Genomic DNA, 18,450 nt, shown 5'->3' on the forward strand with positions numbered 1-18,450 from the left:
AATTACCTATTATAGTATTAAATCAAAAATAAAATTACACGATATGGGCGGTAAGATGACTTCAATTCTTATTAACAGTATAAATTCTAAAGAATAAATTATTAGATAAATTGAGGTTGTTAATTGTTAGAGTTTGTCTTAAAGGCTCAAAAGTCAAAACGAAAATTTGAAATATCTAAAATTAAACCAAAGAAAATCTAATTCAACCAATCCGAATCGAAAATGAAAATTGGAAATATCCAAACCGATTAAGTAATTACACAAGTAACATTGGACAAAGTACAAACGTAGCTTTCTAAAGCGCATAAGTAAGAATAATTTAGTAAATAAAAGTAATTTCTTGAAAGGTGTTAAGTAAAATGAAAAGAAAGGAATATAATAAAGATTATAGTTAGTCAACTATTTGGTATCATGAATTTTTTTAAATTTAAAGTGGTTATAAAATCGATTCAAGAAAAGTGACAATTCTTTATAAGTTGTACTAATATTTACTTCGTGTAATCAATAAAGTAAGAAAAATACAGAAGAATTTTTAACTAAATACAAAAATATTAAATTTTTAGTTTGATTAACATTTGATCTTTTTTTTTTTAATTATTAAGATAGGGACTTAAGAAACAAAAACGCCCAAAACTCAAAATCAAGAATCAGCTCGGAGGTGAAAGCAGCGGTAGAAGGAGGAGGAGGAGGAGGAAGAATGAGGGATACGACAAAAATGAAAACTTTTAGATCTGCGTTAGTAGTAATTGGTGCGGTAGCATTTGGGTATCTGAATTTGCAGATCATGTTCAAGCCCTTTCTTGAGAAAACACAAGCACATCAAGCTCTTCTACAATCTCAATCATCCCAACAACAACAGCACTCTGATTTTCATCAATCTGAGTCTGACCAAAACTTATGACTATTTCAATTTAGCGTACAGTTCTATCCCCAATTTTCAGCTCTATAGCTCCTTTTTTTTTTTTTTTTAATTCAATATTTAAGCTTATGGTGTCAACTAACTATTGGTAAGGATATGTAACTGATTATTTGGAACTATATTTGTGTGACCAAATGGTGTATCCAGTATGTTAGGTCCGTGGGTGTACCACTTATCTGTCACAATTGATTTGGACTTGGTATAAGTATATTACAAAAGCTTCATCTCTATTTATAGTCTCAATTTGAAACTTCTTTGGAAGTAGAGAGGAACATAATCTTGTCAATGGAGGTAGACTAAGGTAGTTAATATTTGTTTTGCCAAATTATAATATTGATAATAAAGGAAAAGGAGGTTAATTTTTCTCTAGTTATTTTTTTTTCTTTTTTCTTTGATACTGTTAGTAATGCTGCAGTGCTGTTTATGTGGTTGGAAATGAGGAAGGGGTAACCTAATTTGACTTGGTATATAGAGTTGGAGATGGGGACTCTATCAAGCTTTGGTTATTTTGATAGTTCTGTGGACTGTATCTAATAGTAACCCATGTTTGATTTGGTGACTGCTTAAACAACTGAAATTCTTTTTCACAATTTTAACCAGTTTAAGCTTCAAAACATTTACCATTTCAAGAGATAAGGAGTCAACGGCGATTCGTATTAGGTGTAAGAGTGGTTAGCTGTAGGTGACTTAAAAATGATCATTTGTTTCTTCGAAAGAGCTGCTATACAAATGGTTTTGGTTACTTAATCATTAATCTTCGTTCCTTGCATTCTCAAATAGCCAGAAGCTTTAACTGAAGCTGAGGAAATTTATGTTTCAAATACCTGCAAGACTAGTAAGGTGCCTAGGTGTCTCCATTTCAGTTCTATAGTACAGAAACCTCATGTTTGCTATTGTGTAACACTGTTGGAGAACAGAGAGTTTTACTCGTGTTTATCTCATAGAAGGTTATAGGGAAATTAGAAAATTTTAATGAGGCACTGGTTCAGTTTTTGTATTCCCGTTGGTGGAAGACATCTTAGGTTGACATAAATATGGGGAAAGTAAAAATCATGTTTAAGTAGCTCACTCCAGGAGAGAGTTAGGAGGGCTTTTGTGAGAGCTTTGGTGGGATTTTCGAACGATACATGTTTTCTAGTACGACCTTGTGAGAGGTTCAACTACTGGTTTGACATATTGTTGGGATAATTTCTCCTAGTGACCAACTCCAACAGTTTCTGTTTTGTTAATAAAACCAGGACTTATGTATTAGAAGCGATGCCACCTACCAAAATATGTATCAGAAGTTAGCACCTGAATGCAGAATCTGACATGCAGTTGTTTGGGATTGTAAGACTGAAGTGTTTATCTGCGTGATTTGGAATAGAGTGCTAATTAAACTTCCCGGAGAAGATTTAGAAGGCAAGAATTGTGGAGATGTATATTTGTTTTTTTTTATAACTGTGGTGTCTGGCCAGCTTACCACAAGATAACCTGCCGCCTCCAACTAACAACAGATACTAGGTAACTCTATCTACCAAGGCTAGAACAGATCTTCTTTCAAATCACCTAGTGTTGTGTCTCTGTTGGAATTTGAACCTGAGACCAATTATGGAGATATTATATACAGGAATAGGCTAGGAAGCATTTTAATGTTTATTCCTAACTTCACAATCAAAGATAAAAAAGAGAGATGATGCATCTTTGGTTGTGTTCTGCATAGAGCCAGGAGAAGAACTGAATCGCCTTTGCTACATTTTCAAGTTTTGATATGGCTGTCTGAGTCAGAGAGTAATAGTACAATGATCATTGATTAATTTTGAAGAGCTCCTTGTCAGATTATTTGGTTCCTTGAATGTTCACTACTTTATATTAGATCTCAAATAAACAGCAGCTTCAACTGTAACAGAGGAAATTTGTGAGAGTTTGGGTGGTAGAATATATATTCTTGTAGGGCCTGAATGGAAAATTGTTGATGCAGTTGTTTGGGTTAAGGATTTTGACATAGATGCTAATCAGGTAGGATCAACAAAGCAAGGATTAATTTGGGAGGTCAGATATAAGCAGGTTGGAGTACACAGTTTGTATAGTTAGCAGCACAGAAAGCATTTTAACATAAGATACCTCAGCTCACAAATACAAATTAAGAAACAGAGATTTTGCTTAGTTGATATATATTCGGCTAAGGATCAGGAGAAAAACTGAATCAACTGTGCAACATTTCAAGGGTTCAGAGTAGTTGTCTCAAGTCTACCTTGTAATCCCTTTTTTTGTTTATGCATTTAATGAGGCAAAACACTATTAAAAAATGCTATGGTCTTGGTTGTAATGGGTACGAAAGGAAAAATGGTAGGACGTCTTCTAATGCTGTGATGTGAGTGCTGATATAGAAACTGGCATACTTCTTGAATCTTGACAGTATAGGAAGTCCCCGGGAGGTGGGAAGTCGGATGCAAAGCACATATTTTTTCTTGTCTATTTTACAGCTTACAGTCCATATCAAAGTGTTTAGGAGATTGGATGAGTGTCTGTCCAGTTATCATCTATGTTGCTCGGACTCTTCAAAAATGTTGCCACACCCGTGTCGGATCTTCCAAAAATGCACTACTTGTGAAGGATTTGACATACACCCATCGACATTATTAAAGAGTTTAAGCAACATAGGTTATCATAATTAAGGAAATCTAGTTGAGTATCAGGTAAGTGATGAAAGTGGCCCCTGGAAGGGCACTCCACAAATGGGGCCAGTTTGTAGCCATAATATCTAAGTTGGTACTGGTAAGGATCAATGAGGGCCCTGATCAGCATGGAGTCTTCCCTTGATATCTTGCACTAGCTTACTGTTGACAAATTTCAATTTGTTAGGTACATAGAACTTACTATCAGAGAATTTTGCTGTCCAAACTATCTTCCTGGCTCAACTTTTGCACTAGATACACCTGTGCTCGAGTCAGCAACAAAACCAGAAAAAGATCGAGTTTCCGGCTTCCTCTGATCTAAAGGATTACAGGAAAAAGATGATCCCCATTACATATGAATAGTCAGTGTTAATTATTGGCTATCTATTTCTCGGTTAACATGTATAATAGAAAAGTATATTGCACATATATGTCTAAGATTTACTTTTTATACATATATATTAAATCTTTGAATACCCTTAACAACTTCTTGGTTTCGGCATCGATAGCATGAACATAAAGGCTACATTTGAATTTGTGGGAAGAAGCATATTTTGGTCATGACATTATCTTGATGAAAGAAAGCTACATAATTGTAAAGAGAAGGATATAGACAAGAGGCTTCTTGATGTACATGGCATCTAATTGTGTTCAATATTTTGCTAAGTATAATTATAAATAGTCGGTATGATTAGGTAAGGACAGGGACAAGTGATTGAATTTCAGAAACAAGGAGGAATGGTGTGTGTACTTCATAGACCTAAATTGACTTATTTTTGCAATTGCCACATTTAATAGCTGAGGAATGGGATACTACATGGGCATTTGTCTTAATATGTGTTCACTTTTTTATATTGTGAGTACCCTTTAGTGAAAATCCTGGTTTGGCCATTTCAGTTTTTCTTCACAAGTATGGTGTTAGATTCAACCATATTATTCTAATTTTTGCGCTCTAATACTTGTTTTGATTTTCATTCATCTGTTGTTTGTTCAACTTAAATGATGAGGGAAGATATGTTTTGTTGTATATACTGAAATTTTACTTATCATGACTATATTATACAAGAGTTTAATGTGATTTTGGTTCGTTTCTTGACAGAATATTAGATTGTTTCAAGCGAGGGACATCAATAATTTGTCCAGTTGGGGAAGTAGACGTAAATGGCAAGACAAAGCTTAGTGTAAGAAGTTGAACCATTCTCCAGATCCTGCTAAGAGTATTTAAGAGTTGGTGAATTTTTTTTCATTTGGATCGTCCGTTGCCATATTATTGTGACATAAATAAAAGTAATGTACTTGATATATTATTCACCACTAACTTAAAAGCTCGGATTCATTACTTTTGGCTCGAACTACTTGCTACAAAACACACCAGAGTAATACTACAATTTTGAAGAATTTTTCACCCTTGAGTTAAAATTTTGACTACGACTCACTTGCCAGTTAACAGCTTGATAATGTTGTTGCAGAAATTAGTAATCATGGGGTAGAAATATAACATTCAATTTTAAAAGAAAAAGATATAGTGCTTTAATTAGCTTATACTTCAAGATAGAGTTTTCCCTAACACCATATTCCTCATTTGTAAAAAATAAATAACAGTAATAATTTTTTTTTTATATATATATAATTATATATGTTGTCGGTTGATGCATTTTTGTGGCTGGATGAGATGTAAAGTTACCTTGGGATGACAACTTAGAACTTTCCATGAAATAGCCCTAGCTAGATGTTTTTTTTTTTAATTAAAAAAAAAGATTATATTAAACATTACAAATATTGGGGTTAAAAAAAATGCATGTCAATATTGAGTGTCAACTTAGAGATTTCCTTGAAATATATCTAAATGATTTTAAGATAATGGGTGTCAAATAATAGTCAAATGTTGAGAGACCTTGGCCACTGCAAATCTAACTTTTTGGCACTTAATTAGCAACTAAAAAAGGGAGGTTTCATCACTTGTGCATTTAAATAATTAAATTAAAGAGTAAACGTAGTACACAACTGATACGTTATGTTGCTCAGAGCTTATAATTAGTTGGATTTAATGTGAAATGTGAGTCAACACTTGAAGATACTCATAATAAAAATATAAATGTGGTAGAATTCTATCTTGGGAAATGGAATTTTATCTATTTTGTTTAAGTTGGCGCCCCATCTGGAAGTTTAAATTTGTCTTTCATGGTTTTTCTTTTTACCTAAAAATAAAAAATAAATTTGGAGTAAGATGGCTGGTGATCAATTTATAGGTTGCAATTTCAGTTTCTTCTTTCTTTTATCCATTTGGTATTCCGAGTTACTGGTCCGATTAATCCTAATTTGTACTGAATAGACTCACTAATGAGGTAAAGCTTTTTCTTTCAAGAAATTCTTTATTTTCAAAATCCGAATACAAGTTTTTTTTATTAAGAATGAATGCATTTCAACCATCTCATCCCTTCTTAATAGTCAATTTCATTTTATTTTTATTTCAATTCTACGAACTTTGTTTTTTTTTTTTTTTACTTTAACTGATGAGTTAATTAGGACAATAATTCATCTTTAAACTTTGGAATAATTTCAAAAAAAATCTCTCAAATTTAGGTTTGTATCACCAATTTTCTTGTAGCTTAGGATATCACATTTTAGGTTACATTATTTAGAGTAACATGTCCCTTTCTTAACATTAAATAACTTTTGAGATAGTTTAGCTTGGTGCAATTATTGCTCAAATGAGAAACAAATTAATTATATCAAATTATTGTTTGATATCTCAAAATATTATCGTAGATAACTATTGTTGGAAGGAAAAACCCAATTTTCATTCAACATATGAAGGGGTAAATTGAAATAAAGTCTTAAATAAAAATAAGTGAAAACATTTTGGATTAGCACATATATAGGAGGCGTGTCTCATGCGGTGAGCAACATAGATTTCCCCGCCTGCTCACTTCATTATTCCGAGAACCTTCCCGCCGGCTTTTCTTTTTAAGCTTAAGCTTTATTTATTTCAGATTCCTATTTATTGTAATATTAAATAAATTCAAGTAAGAGGGATTAATTAACATCATTTAAACAACAACAACAAAAAAACAATAGGCCATAGCTAATGACAAAAATTTAAGCTGATTAGTACTTATTTGTTGTTTATATTCAATGGTACTATGATAGACACTAATTAGTATGCATTCACAAATTTCAAAGTTTAAACCTAAGATTTGGTATCAAAATAGACATTTGCTTTAGAAATTTTCAGAATTAGCTAATATTAGATCCCCTTAGCTATATTTTTGCTAATTATAATTTATAGCTATAATATTATTTGCTACTAGATGTATTCAATGTATTTTTTTGGTTCAAAGTTATTTCAAATACAAATACAATACTCCCTCTGTCCCTAATTACTTGTCCACTTTTTTTTTTTAATTATTCCTTTTTACGACAAATCAAGAAAGGACAATTTTGTTTTACCTATTATACCCTCAATTAATTAGTTTGAAAAAGATAAAACTTCTTGAAAATCTTAAATTTTTAATTCATCAACTTCATAATTAATAAGGGTAAAATGGTAAACTCACTGTGTCATGTTTTCTTAATAGGTGTGTCTCAAAAATGGACAAGTAATTAGGGACGGAGAGAGTATTAATCTAGTGCATTAATTATGCAATAACAACTTTTTAAAAAGGTAATTTAGCATAATATCTCAAACTTCCATAATCAATGAAATTATGAAATCCCACAATATCTTTTCCAAAAAAAAAAAAAAAAGAAGAAGGATTGTACTACAACATCTTTTCTTCTTCATTAATTTCATTGTATTATACTGACTATTATTTGTAAGATACTTATATCATTAATTTCGTTATAGACATTTTTTCACTTGAATATATTGGTATGACATTAATATGAACACATTCTGGTGATGAAATACTATAAAAATACTCACATACATTTATACAAGTGCATAATAGTGAACAAAAATACACTCAAATATACTATTAAGATGTATAACAAGGAAAACTGAAGTGAATTAATACCTCTGCAAACTTTCTGCCGACCTAGGGTTCTGGTGGATCCTACATAGGCAGCAGCTGCGCAGCTATCATGGCTGGTACTGACACTGGACGGCCTCCATTCGAGGCTGTCCAGCCCGCCCCACCACTCCAAACCACCGCATATGCCATCCTTTTCAATTTCAATACTATAAATCCTAAACAATCTTCCCTAATTAACTCAAAAACAATCGTAAAATCAATCGAAATAATTCATGGAGAACCTACTATCACGTTTTCAATGGAGGAAAGGCAAGACTTTATGATCGAAGAAGGATTACATCAAGTAGTGGTGTTTAAATTATCCCATGATGCGCCAGATTTGAACGTATTAAGATCAATTTTACCGAAACATCTTGGTACCAAGGACAATTGTTTAATTGGCTTACTTGCTCCAAGACAAATTCTGTTGAGGTTTGATCAATATGAAGATTATGTACTAGCTTTATCTCGTTCAGTTAATTATCTTCTCTACAATGGAGAGGAGCACCAATGTAGGGTTTTTCCATGGTCCATTGGATCTAACCCTAAGGAGGAAACAACGTTAGCTGTGGTTTGGATTTCTTTACCGAACTTATCTCCAGATTTGTTTGCAAAGAAGTCTTTGTTGTCTATAGCATCAGCAATTGGGAAACCAATAGCTATAGATAAAGCTACTCAAATCAAGTCAAGACCTAGCACGGCTAGGATCAAGGTTATACTTGATCTAATGGAAAAACTTCCAAATCGTATAAGGTTGTAGTTTGTGGATGGAAAATCTGGTAAGTTGATCGAGGTTTTTCAGGAGATTGTATATGATAATCTACCTTTGTATTGCAATTATTGTACGTACCAAGGTCATGATGAAGATAGTTGTCGTTTGATTTCGAAAAGAAATCAAAATAACAAATAAATTGATGGTACCATTGAAGGTGCTTTAAAAGGTACTACCGATAGTGAAAAGTATCAAGGCGATGCGAGAGAAATATTAAATGAAAAAAGAAAGACTGTAGATGTTGATCAAAGTAAGGCTACTTCTTTAGATCGACAATTGGTTGCTTCAATTCCACTTCCGAGCAAAATCGTGTAGACTCAATGGATGTTGATACAAGTAATATTGGTGTTCAAACAACTACCGAAAACAAAGGTGATTGCAATAACCAACAGGCTGCTATTAATGAGGTGCAATCAAAAGAAGTTGGGTTGAATTTGATGTCTAATGCAACTAAAAACGCAAGGGGAACACCAAGAGTTAGGGTTGATGCGCCGCGAGTTGATTCAAGGCAAAAATTAATGGATTCAGTACAAAAACTAATGGATACATCTGATGTTAAAGATGCTGAAAATTCTGGGCAGCATGTTTTGCAAGTTGCAAACGAGAATCCAACTAAAAACTGGGCATTGGTTGCACACAAAAAATTAACTAGTCGTCGGATCATTTCCCATACTAATCAAAAAAATTCTCCATGTAGTGAAAATGGTCCGACTGAGAATTGTCATGACAGTGAGAAGAGGCAAGATACTAGTAATGCCTCAAGAGACCTATTATGTTCGAATAACTTTGATGTTGAAGACTACTGGAAAGCAAGTAAGGTTAACAGAGAATGACAACGATTTGATCCAAGAAAAACAAGTCTCACCACCTGCTTTAAATAACAAATTAAGTCCAGTAGCTCCCATATTTGTGCCTAAATGTGTGCTTGCAAAGAAGAATGAGTCAAGGGCCTTCGTGTCAAATACAATTGATTTGGGTGAGGATTCTCTTGATGAAAATGAGGAAGACAATATGTTGGACATTTGCTTTGATAGAGTGGCTAGGGAAGGGGATATATCACCTAAGGCTGGGCACCGGACCGGAATGGGACCACCGGATCGGAACGGGATGGTTTGACCGGGTTGTTGACCGGTACCGGGATGAACCGGACCGGAACTACCGGGATGGAGGGTCAGTTCCGTCCCGTCCCACTATATACCGGGATGGAACCGGGACGGACCGGAACGGGATGGGATAAACGGGACGGCACATATAGCTATTTCAAAAAATAATTATTTTTTTTGAGTTATTTTGAATTACGAAAATTCAAATGTTTTTTTTATTTTTCTAAGTTATATTAGTTTATTGTATTTAAGTTTTAAAATTTATAATAATTTTACTTAAGTTTATTTTAAAGATTTTTTTTTAATTTTTACGTATATAAGTTTGTAAGTTAAGTTTAATAAAGTTTTTTTTTTTAGGTTTTTGAGCTTATGTAGTTATGTTATAAGTTATAAAGATTTGTATCTTTTGAAGTTTATAAGTTATTAAGTTATACTTATAACTTGTAAGTTAAATAACTTAAGTTTGTAATTTTAAAAAAATTAAATAAACAAAAAAGAAATGCTAATAAAAGTAAATAATGACAAAACTATTATTTTTTATTTTAATTAAAAATGATTTACCGGGACCGGACCGGTACCGGACCGGACCGGAACGGAACCGGAATGAACCGGGATGAACCGGTACCGGTATACCGGTACCAAATCATGGTACCGTTCCGTTCCGTGTACCGGTTCAATGTATCCCATCCCGTCCCGAATACTACCGGATCGGAACGGACCGGAATGGTACCGGTACAACCCGTTCCGGTGCCCAGCCTTAATATCACCTAGGCAACAAAGAAGTGGAAGCAATAAAAGTAAAAAGAAGACACATGGAAGGCAACATAGTTGGGACAGTAAAATGACTAAGGAGTTTGTTCCAAGCAAAGCAAAACCATTTGACAGTATCAATAGGTTCAACTAGATCCAATAAATCCATAAAGAAGGTATGACTCATCAAGTGTTGTTGGATAGGTTTGAAGAAGAAGGCAAGAGAAAAATACTTCAAGCTACTTTTGATGGACAATCAATCTTTTTTAATTCATGTTTTTGTAATAGAAAGTTTGAGGCTGGTAACTCAACTTTCTTCTTGATTGACATATTTTTACATTATTTAAGCATCCTCATTTGTAATATCATCATGGAGTGTATTACAAACTCTGTGATGATCAGAAAATACTTAGTTCTCTCTAGCTCTTATTTTCTTCATGCTTGTTAGATAGCAGAAGTTAGGTACTTCATTAGGATTAGTAAGGTAAGGCCTAGCCCCCCCTTGCTTGTACTTGTCTCTATTGATATTTTTTATGTTTAATAAAAGACCGCTAAACACTGTCTAGAGGTAAATTTGCTTTAAAAAAAAAAGAAAAAGAAAAGAATGTATAACAAGGAACTAATACACTTGAATATATTGATACAAATTTTTAACAAATTACAAGATTCAAAAATCATTGATACAAAATAAATAACAAGTAATCGATACACTTTGATTTATTGATACAAATATATAATCAATAGCATATACAAATAAATACATACAACTGTATAATAGTGAACAAATACACTCAAATACATGAATACAATGCATACTTGTGCATTGATAGTTGAATGTATGCATATATGTGTGCATTTGATTTCTTGCAAAGTCCGTCAAATATGCACCAAAATTCCTCATATTCAAGATATGAACTCCTCGTGATATGTCCAATCTTTCAAAACATCATCCATTAAATTTAGTAACAATTTCATAAATCTACAATTTGAACTTAAACTTCAAAGCTTTTTCTCATGGATGACAACAAAGTTTTGTAAATAATCACAAGTCAATGACAACGACACTTTGTTGGAGAAATGGAGAGAAAGCACATCGGCGTACTCCGATCAGTGGGGGAAATCTTTGGCTCTATTGAACATACCGGCAATTGGAGGTAGCATTCTACCGATGTCAAGTCATGGACTGATTTCTTCAGCCCTTTTTCTATGAGTTGGTGTTCTATATGACCGACATAAGACTCGACTTGTTAGATATTACGAAGGTTTAGTGAGCACCATGCCGACATCATTAAATTTGAATATAAAAAGGATTTGAAAGAATCGTCCGTGAAAGAAAAGAAAAAAATCATCAATAAAAGAAGAAATAATGTCGCTAATTTCGGATTATACACTAATTTGGAGAGAAAAGAGAGATAATTGACATATACAATGCCTAGAATGAAACATAAGTTAATTAGAAGACTTCTAAATTGAAAAATAGCTATCAAATTGATAATATAGCTGCGAATTATGAGCTTTGTAAATCATCAGATAAATCATGAAGAAATTAAAAAGTACTCATCAATAGTTGTTTTTTTACTATTAATCTTTAAGAAGCTCCATCTTGACCTTTACTTTCCAAGCATTTGAAACGTTTGTTATCACCCGAGCAAATGTTGATTGTAAAAATAAATAACAAAATTCATTTCATGATCTTTTAAGAAAGATACATAATTATTCAAATATATTCATCAAACATCTCATCCTCCAATTGATAAAGTTCTTTCGCTAAAAGACTATTTTTTTCAAATTTCGTCATTATGAGATTTGTCGATGCAACTTGTTTCTTCAACGAGCATTACGAGGTAATATCTACAACATCTTACAATCATCCTACTATTCTTCTTTAGAATTTGTTTGACAATCAATTTCAAGGTTTAACATATTGACACTCTATAAGGAGTAAATATTATTATGGTATGAGCGCTCCTAACTTTTCAAAGTCCCCAACGAAGCGAAACGATTTATTGTACTAAACAATTGTAGTGACAACATAATGAACATTAACATTTTCAAGAACCTGAAAAAATCAGCAAAGAGAGATCCCATTCACGTGAATATTTCTAAGAAATCTGCAAGAATTCACGTGAATATATATAAATTAAGCTATAAAAAAAATACAGTTCGCCCATATTTTATATTATTTTACATTTGAAGAAGATGAACGTTAATGGTGTAAGACAGAGTTCATCCATTTTAAAACAAAGTGTTTGTTTTGATGCTTGTTTTTATAGATAATCTATTTTGATATTGTTATGCTCAAAAAGGGTATGTTTTGATACCTGACTTTATACTAGAAGATTAAATTTTATATGTGGTAGAATTTTAACTTGAATAGAAGAAATTATTTTTTTATTTTTTATGTTGTGAGTGATTTTTTTTTTTAAAAAAAAGACTAGAAAATTATACCGGTGGGGATGCAAATAAGTGCAAAGGTAATGTGCCCAATAAATTGTGAAATCGTGATGTAAACAAAAAAAGACATATTCATCTATTAATTGTGAGCTTATCTTCCCCCACTTATGGGACTGATATAAGTCAATCCTACAACTACTAACGACATTTTTGTCCATTTTCTAATTAGATTTCTTTTTCTTTTTTTCTTCTTAATAATAAAATATACTTATATTATATATAAAATAAAATGATTGTCATAATATCCAAACATGGTTCATTTTTAGGTGGGGGCTCATCCCATGTTTCCTACTCCATTGACCTTTATTTGACAAAAGGTTGAATTGAAAGGTGGAAGGGTGGCCATCTTGCCATCATCCTACCTTGCCTTTGGTACATTAGAAATAATAATAGTTCATCATGAGTAGTTTGGTATCAAAGTGTCATGAACCACAATTTATAATTTATCATGATTAATTTTTTTTTTCATTCAATGTTCGATATTTGGATTAGAGCCGAACTAATTTATATTCACATTCTACAAGGCCTCATTTGAGAGAAAACGCTACGCTGATCCTGCCAAGAATTTTTTCATATTCACAGCTCGAATATAAAATCTCTAATTACGAAAAAAAATGACTACATCTATTGTACCACGTCCTCATGAGTAATCTTTTGTTCATTGTTGTCAAGTTAAAGTCTCTTTGTTTTATCATTACATAGCAAAAAGAAAAAGGCCATAGCTAAAGATTTAAAGACATTCGCATGGTTTATTCTTAAGCAAGAAAAAAGATGAGAAATTTAATCCTCATTTTGCCAATATTGACAAATTGAGTTAAATACTTATAGCTACACGTTTTAAACTTTTGACAAAATATTAGCTACTATATGCTTCATTAATAGTAAAGTCCCAACAATATCTGAGGTCTAAAAGATTGTAGATATCTAGGATTTAGTTTCTTTCTAACAAAAAGACTTTTTTACTTGTTCAAATATATTTTTTGTTAACAATAAATTATTAGTCCATTTTAACATATCAAGAGAGAATTACTTATATCTTTAGAATTTACCCTTTTCATTATATAAGAGTATTTTTCAAACTTATTGTGATTTTTAGTAATCAAATTTGATTTCCAAAATATAGAACAAATACTTAATTGATTAATATTTATTTTAAAAGGGTATAAATATAAACTGGCAAATAAAAAAGAGACAAAAGATTATTAACAGTTTCTCTTTGTGTTTCAGTAAAAGAAAATTATAACACTCCTAATTATCAAAATGGAAAATATCTAATCACAATTATTATTTGTTAAAAGTCAAATTGTTGGAAAAAATTTCCTTTTTTTATTTGTTTCTTATTCCTTCTAGGATGGTTTTGCTCATAACTTGTCAGTTTCACAATTTTTTTTTACACACTTATTAATTCTGCAGGCAACATTTGAAAAATTTATTAAAAATTAACAGGTAAGAAATAACCTGGAATTCAGTATTATTTTAAGATCACTTCCAGATTTGAAAATTTAACCCCTTCATTACTACAAATACAAAGTGCACACTCATCATTTCCATGTCTTCCAAACAAAAAACAAAAAAAATTGCTTTCTTCATTTTTTTTCTTCTTCCATTTCTAATACTTTGCTTTCTCCACACCCATCTCAAAATTGCCTAAAGTTGATAATTCTTGTGTTTACTCCTTTATCAAGTAAAGAACCCTCAAAGAACAATGATTCTAACCAACTTGTTATGATTATTTCTTCTTCATTCTTGCTTGCACCCCACAACAGTTTTTTGAATTTTTCTTATAAAGATTGTATTTTTATCAAGAAATTGACAAGAATTTCAAAATGTGTGAAACCCCATCTCAGAAAGAGTGTGAAAAAGTTACTTTCTTGATTGTTGTTAAGAAAATAAAGAGATTCAGACTGTTTGAACCTTCTCTGAGTATTCTTGGATTCTTTTTAGTTATCTGTCTTGTTTTGTGTTTTGCTTTGTTGGATTATAGAAGTGTGGTGAAATTTTCTTCAGAGTCTCAGAAGAGGTTTTCATGGTTGAGATTTGATAAGTCAATTTCTGAGAGGAAAAAGATTGATTTTTTGAGTGAAAATGGTGGTGGTTGTAATGTTTTTGATGGTGACTGGATTTGGGATGACAGTTATCCTCTGTATAATTCCAGAGATTGTAAATTCTTGGATGAAGGTTTTAGGTGTACTGAGAATGGAAGGCCTGATTTGTTTTACACTAAATGGAGATGGCAGCCTAAAGCTTGCAATTTGCCCAGGTTTATCCAAAGTTTTAACTGCTATACTATATCTTAAGTTTCTTATCCCTGCTAGTAGTCCTAGTATTGCTCTTGTAGTTTCTTGTCCTTCCATTTCTGTTACTATATGTTGCTTGTTGCATTTCGATTATCATACTATTTCCAAGGGTCTATAGGGTTAAGGTCTGCGTACACTTCACCCTCCGAGATCCATTTTGTGGGACTACTTGTTGTTGTTTTCAAAAGTGTGTTTTGTATTTTGTGTTTATCTTTATTTGCAATGTGTTTTGGATAAAACTAGCATTGGACATATCAATTGTTGGTTCCTTTCTGGTGGCACATATTTTTGATAAAATGTGCATTTGTCAATTGCCCTTTTCTTCTAGCTTATTCTATATGTATTTTCCAGCATTCATAATGGCGTAATCACACAAATTAGTAATATAACTTTCTATGAAAGTGACATGATTGTGATTATAGTCTTTTCAGAATATTGATTTTGGTAGTGTTAAACTTGTCAACCACAAATGTTGGTATCAAGTTTGTGAGTTGTGATCATTAATATTGGATTAAATAATGAAATTATTAAGTTTTCAAGTGTTTTATGTCCAAGAATTTATCTTGTTAACTAGGTATCCTCTGTTCTAAATCTATATTAGTTTAGGATATTAATACAATTTATTCAGATCTCTTCGAGTTTTGAACGTCTAAGTTTTCAACTTGGATTACTGAAATGAAGAGAAATGTAAGAGAAATTGGGTTGGTTGTTATTATGTGATGTGACACAAAACTGCTTAATGCTTTGTTCCTATCATTTGCTTAATTTGCTGGAAACTTTTGAATACTGCATTTGATTTTTACTTTGATAAGTTTGAATGTTGTATTTAATTAGTTTATTGCTTTCTTGGTGAAATACATTTTTTTATTTATTTATGCCACGTCTTTCGAGATATGATTCTGAAATTTCTAATTTTTTATACCTAGAGATTAGAGTATCATTTGATCTTAAAAGTCAGAATTTAACTAAGGAAACTAGAGATTTACTTTTTCACTTCATGAAACAGATTTGATCCCAGGACCATGCTAGAGAAACTGCGGAATAAACGTATAGTGTTTGCCGGAGACTCAATTGGGAGAAACCAGTGGGAGTCTTTGCTTTGCATTCTTTCTTCAGCTATAACCAACAAGGACAACATCTATGAAGTTAATGGCAGTCCTATCACGAAACACAAAGGGTTCTTGGTCTTCAAGTTTGCTGATTACAATTGCACTGTGGAATACTATAGGGCTCCGTTTCTTGTGTTGCAGAGTCGACCTCCTGCTGGAGCCTCGGCCAATATACGAACAACTCTAAAGTTAGATAAAATGGATTGGAACTCTTTAAAATGGAGGGATGCAGATGTCATTGTTTTTAATACTGGACACTGGTGGAACTATGAGAAGACCATAAGAGGGTACCTCTATCTTCTTTAAAAGAATTGTTGATTTTCAACTTATCGAAAAACGGAAAAAAAAACTCGTGTTTTTACTTTCAATCCCTGTATGCTTCTCAAGATGAACTTTTAATGTTGTTAGTTTGTTGCTTCTGTTATGCTGAGTAGAATTGTTCGGTGTCTTTGATGTGGACATTGTCCATCATTTTTCAATACTTGATATAATGTATTGACTTCAAAATGAAAATGTCTTCAGGGGTTGTTACTTCCAAGAGGGATCAGAAGTGAAGATGGATATGAAAGTGGATACTGCCTATGAGAGGTCTTTGCAAACGGTGTTAGACTGGGTAAGTCGGGAAGTTAACTCCAACAAAACCCAAGTCTTCTTCAGGACATATGCCCCGGTACATTTCAGGTTGGTCTCAAGCTTCTTCGTCCTTGTTAATTTGTTCTTGGTCCTTAAATCGTTACACATTTCATACCTCTACTAAGCTTGCAGTCGTGACATGACTTGGTTAGTGATCTAAGCTTTACTGTACCCTCATGCTGACAAACCCGGAATTTCTGCTCCTTGAGGATCATTAGACATGATTATTGGCCTTGATAGGATGGATTTGGTACATAGATTTAACATCTATTTCAGTTGACTTGACATTGGAGTTGAGGCAATTGGTCGAAGCACCTTATGACTCATTGTTTTGTACTTCAAAGCATAAGCTGAACCACTGATCTTTATTTGTGCACTGGATCTATCTTTACTGCTTCAAAGTCCAGAGGGCGAGAACCATGTTTCCGTTCAGAACTTCAATATGCTGGCCTTTCAACAGAGGATCTTCTTTTTTATTTTCCTCTGTGGTTGTCGGTGTCATCTTTAGTTCCTTTGATCCTTCATTTCTTTTGTGTGTGTTGGGGGAGGAGGAGGTTTTGTAGGGATAAAAAAGAGCTTTTGATCCCTCACCTATTTGCTAACAAGCATGGGATGATAATCTATTAACAAAACTCTATATTCCATGATTTACAGAGGTGGAGACTGGAGAACTGGGGGAAGTTGTCACCTAGAGGCACTTCCAGATCGAGGCTCTTCATTGGTGCCATCCCACACGTGGGCTCGATACAGTATATTCCGTGATGTAATGTCAGCTCGCTCAAACACGTCAAGTCAAGGAGCATTAGATGTTCTAAATGTAACACATCTAACCTCCAGAAGAAAAGATGGACATTCATCTATGTACTATTTGGGTCCTAACGTAGGCCCTGCGCCTATCAATAGGCAAGATTGCAGCCACTGGTGCCTTCCGGGAGTCCCAGATGCATGGAATGAGCTACTGTATGCCCTATTTATGAAGCGAGAAGCAACTCAAACTTTGAACTCATCAACCATCCAGGTACAATGATCCAAGGTTGCTTCTCGGAAATGTGCTTTACTTATACGCTCAACAGGACTAAGACGTCTCAAATATAAAGATGCTTGTCCGATAAAATACAGTATCAAGAAGATACAACAATTACCAGACACCGGAGGTGAGGCAAGAACCAGCTGTGAGAATATCTCATTGCTGTTTCAAGACTTGCTTCTATGTAGAGATAAGCCCATTTTTAGGGGTAAAAGATGTAAACAGGGTCATTGAATAAAATAGATAAGCTCATAGATAGGAGATTAGGTGTATTTTCAAATGTAGTGAAATTTTGGGTTACAACTTGTAGCCAGGACAAAGAAAAGAATGTTAAGTTGAAGTAGCTCTGTTAATTAAGCTTATTCTGTCTAATATTCTTTGATTGCCTTCAAATAATATTTTCATTGAATATAGTTTTCTTCTGATAAGATTCAAATATTTTTAACTATAAAAGTTTTGTTTAGTGTTAATTACATTAAACACCCTTGTAATATAACTCTGTTTTGAATACACCCCATGTATTTTAAAATCATACACTTATAACCCCTATACAGCTATACTAATAGAAGTTAATTTGAAAGACAAAGTGAAGAGGTTAAGTTAAGGCGTTTAATGAAGGTTTGAATCGAAAGGTTAAGAGCTTAAATTATTAAGTTGTATTTACTTACATTAGGATTTAAGTATTTATTTGATCTGAATAGATTTTAATCATTAAG

General features: G+C 32.8%; 3 protein-coding genes across 3 annotated transcripts in view; all 3 read left to right on the forward strand.

Moving 5' to 3' along the window:
- LOC125823685 (uncharacterized GPI-anchored protein At5g19250-like) overlaps positions 1–18,450 on the forward strand; it is a 124,184-nt gene that overhangs the window by 34,479 nt on the left and 71,255 nt on the right. The window lies entirely within an intron of this gene.
- Positions 673–3,920, forward strand: LOC125823692 (uncharacterized). Its single transcript, XM_049503058.1, has 2 exons — positions 673–882; positions 3,764–3,920. Exons 1-2 carry the CDS (start codon positions 698–700, stop codon positions 3,891–3,893), a joined length of 315 nt encoding a protein of 104 aa, XP_049359015.1. The 5' UTR covers positions 673–697; the 3' UTR covers positions 3,894–3,920.
- LOC125823646 (protein trichome birefringence-like 11) lies at positions 14,252–18,130 on the forward strand. Its single transcript, XM_049503000.1, has 4 exons — positions 14,252–14,928; positions 15,972–16,361; positions 16,597–16,755; positions 17,362–18,130. Exons 1-4 carry the CDS (start codon positions 14,495–14,497, stop codon positions 17,732–17,734), a joined length of 1,356 nt encoding a protein of 451 aa, XP_049358957.1. The 5' UTR covers positions 14,252–14,494; the 3' UTR covers positions 17,735–18,130.

Source organism: Solanum verrucosum, unplaced genomic scaffold (assembly GCF_900185275.1).
Source record: "Solanum verrucosum unplaced genomic scaffold, falcon-dt-bn FXZP01000093.1, whole genome shotgun sequence".
NCBI lineage: Eukaryota > Viridiplantae > Streptophyta > Magnoliopsida > Solanales > Solanaceae > Solanum > Solanum verrucosum.

Coding starts and splice junctions, on each gene's coding strand:
- LOC125823692 (XM_049503058.1), top strand. CDS start 698: ATGAGGGATACGACAAAAATGAAAACTTTTAGATCTGCGTTAGTAGTA. Junction 883..3,763: donor TCTGATTTTCATCAATCTGA/GTCTGACCAAAA, acceptor TCAATTTGTTAG/GTACATAGAACTTACTATCA.
- LOC125823646 (XM_049503000.1), top strand. CDS start 14,495: ATGTGTGAAACCCCATCTCAGAAAGAGTGTGAAAAAGTTACTTTCTTG. Junction 14,929..15,971: donor AAAGCTTGCAATTTGCCCAG/GTTTATCCAAAG, acceptor TTCATGAAACAG/ATTTGATCCCAGGACCATGC. Junction 16,362..16,596: donor TATGAGAAGACCATAAGAGG/GTACCTCTATCT, acceptor AAATGTCTTCAG/GGGTTGTTACTTCCAAGAGG.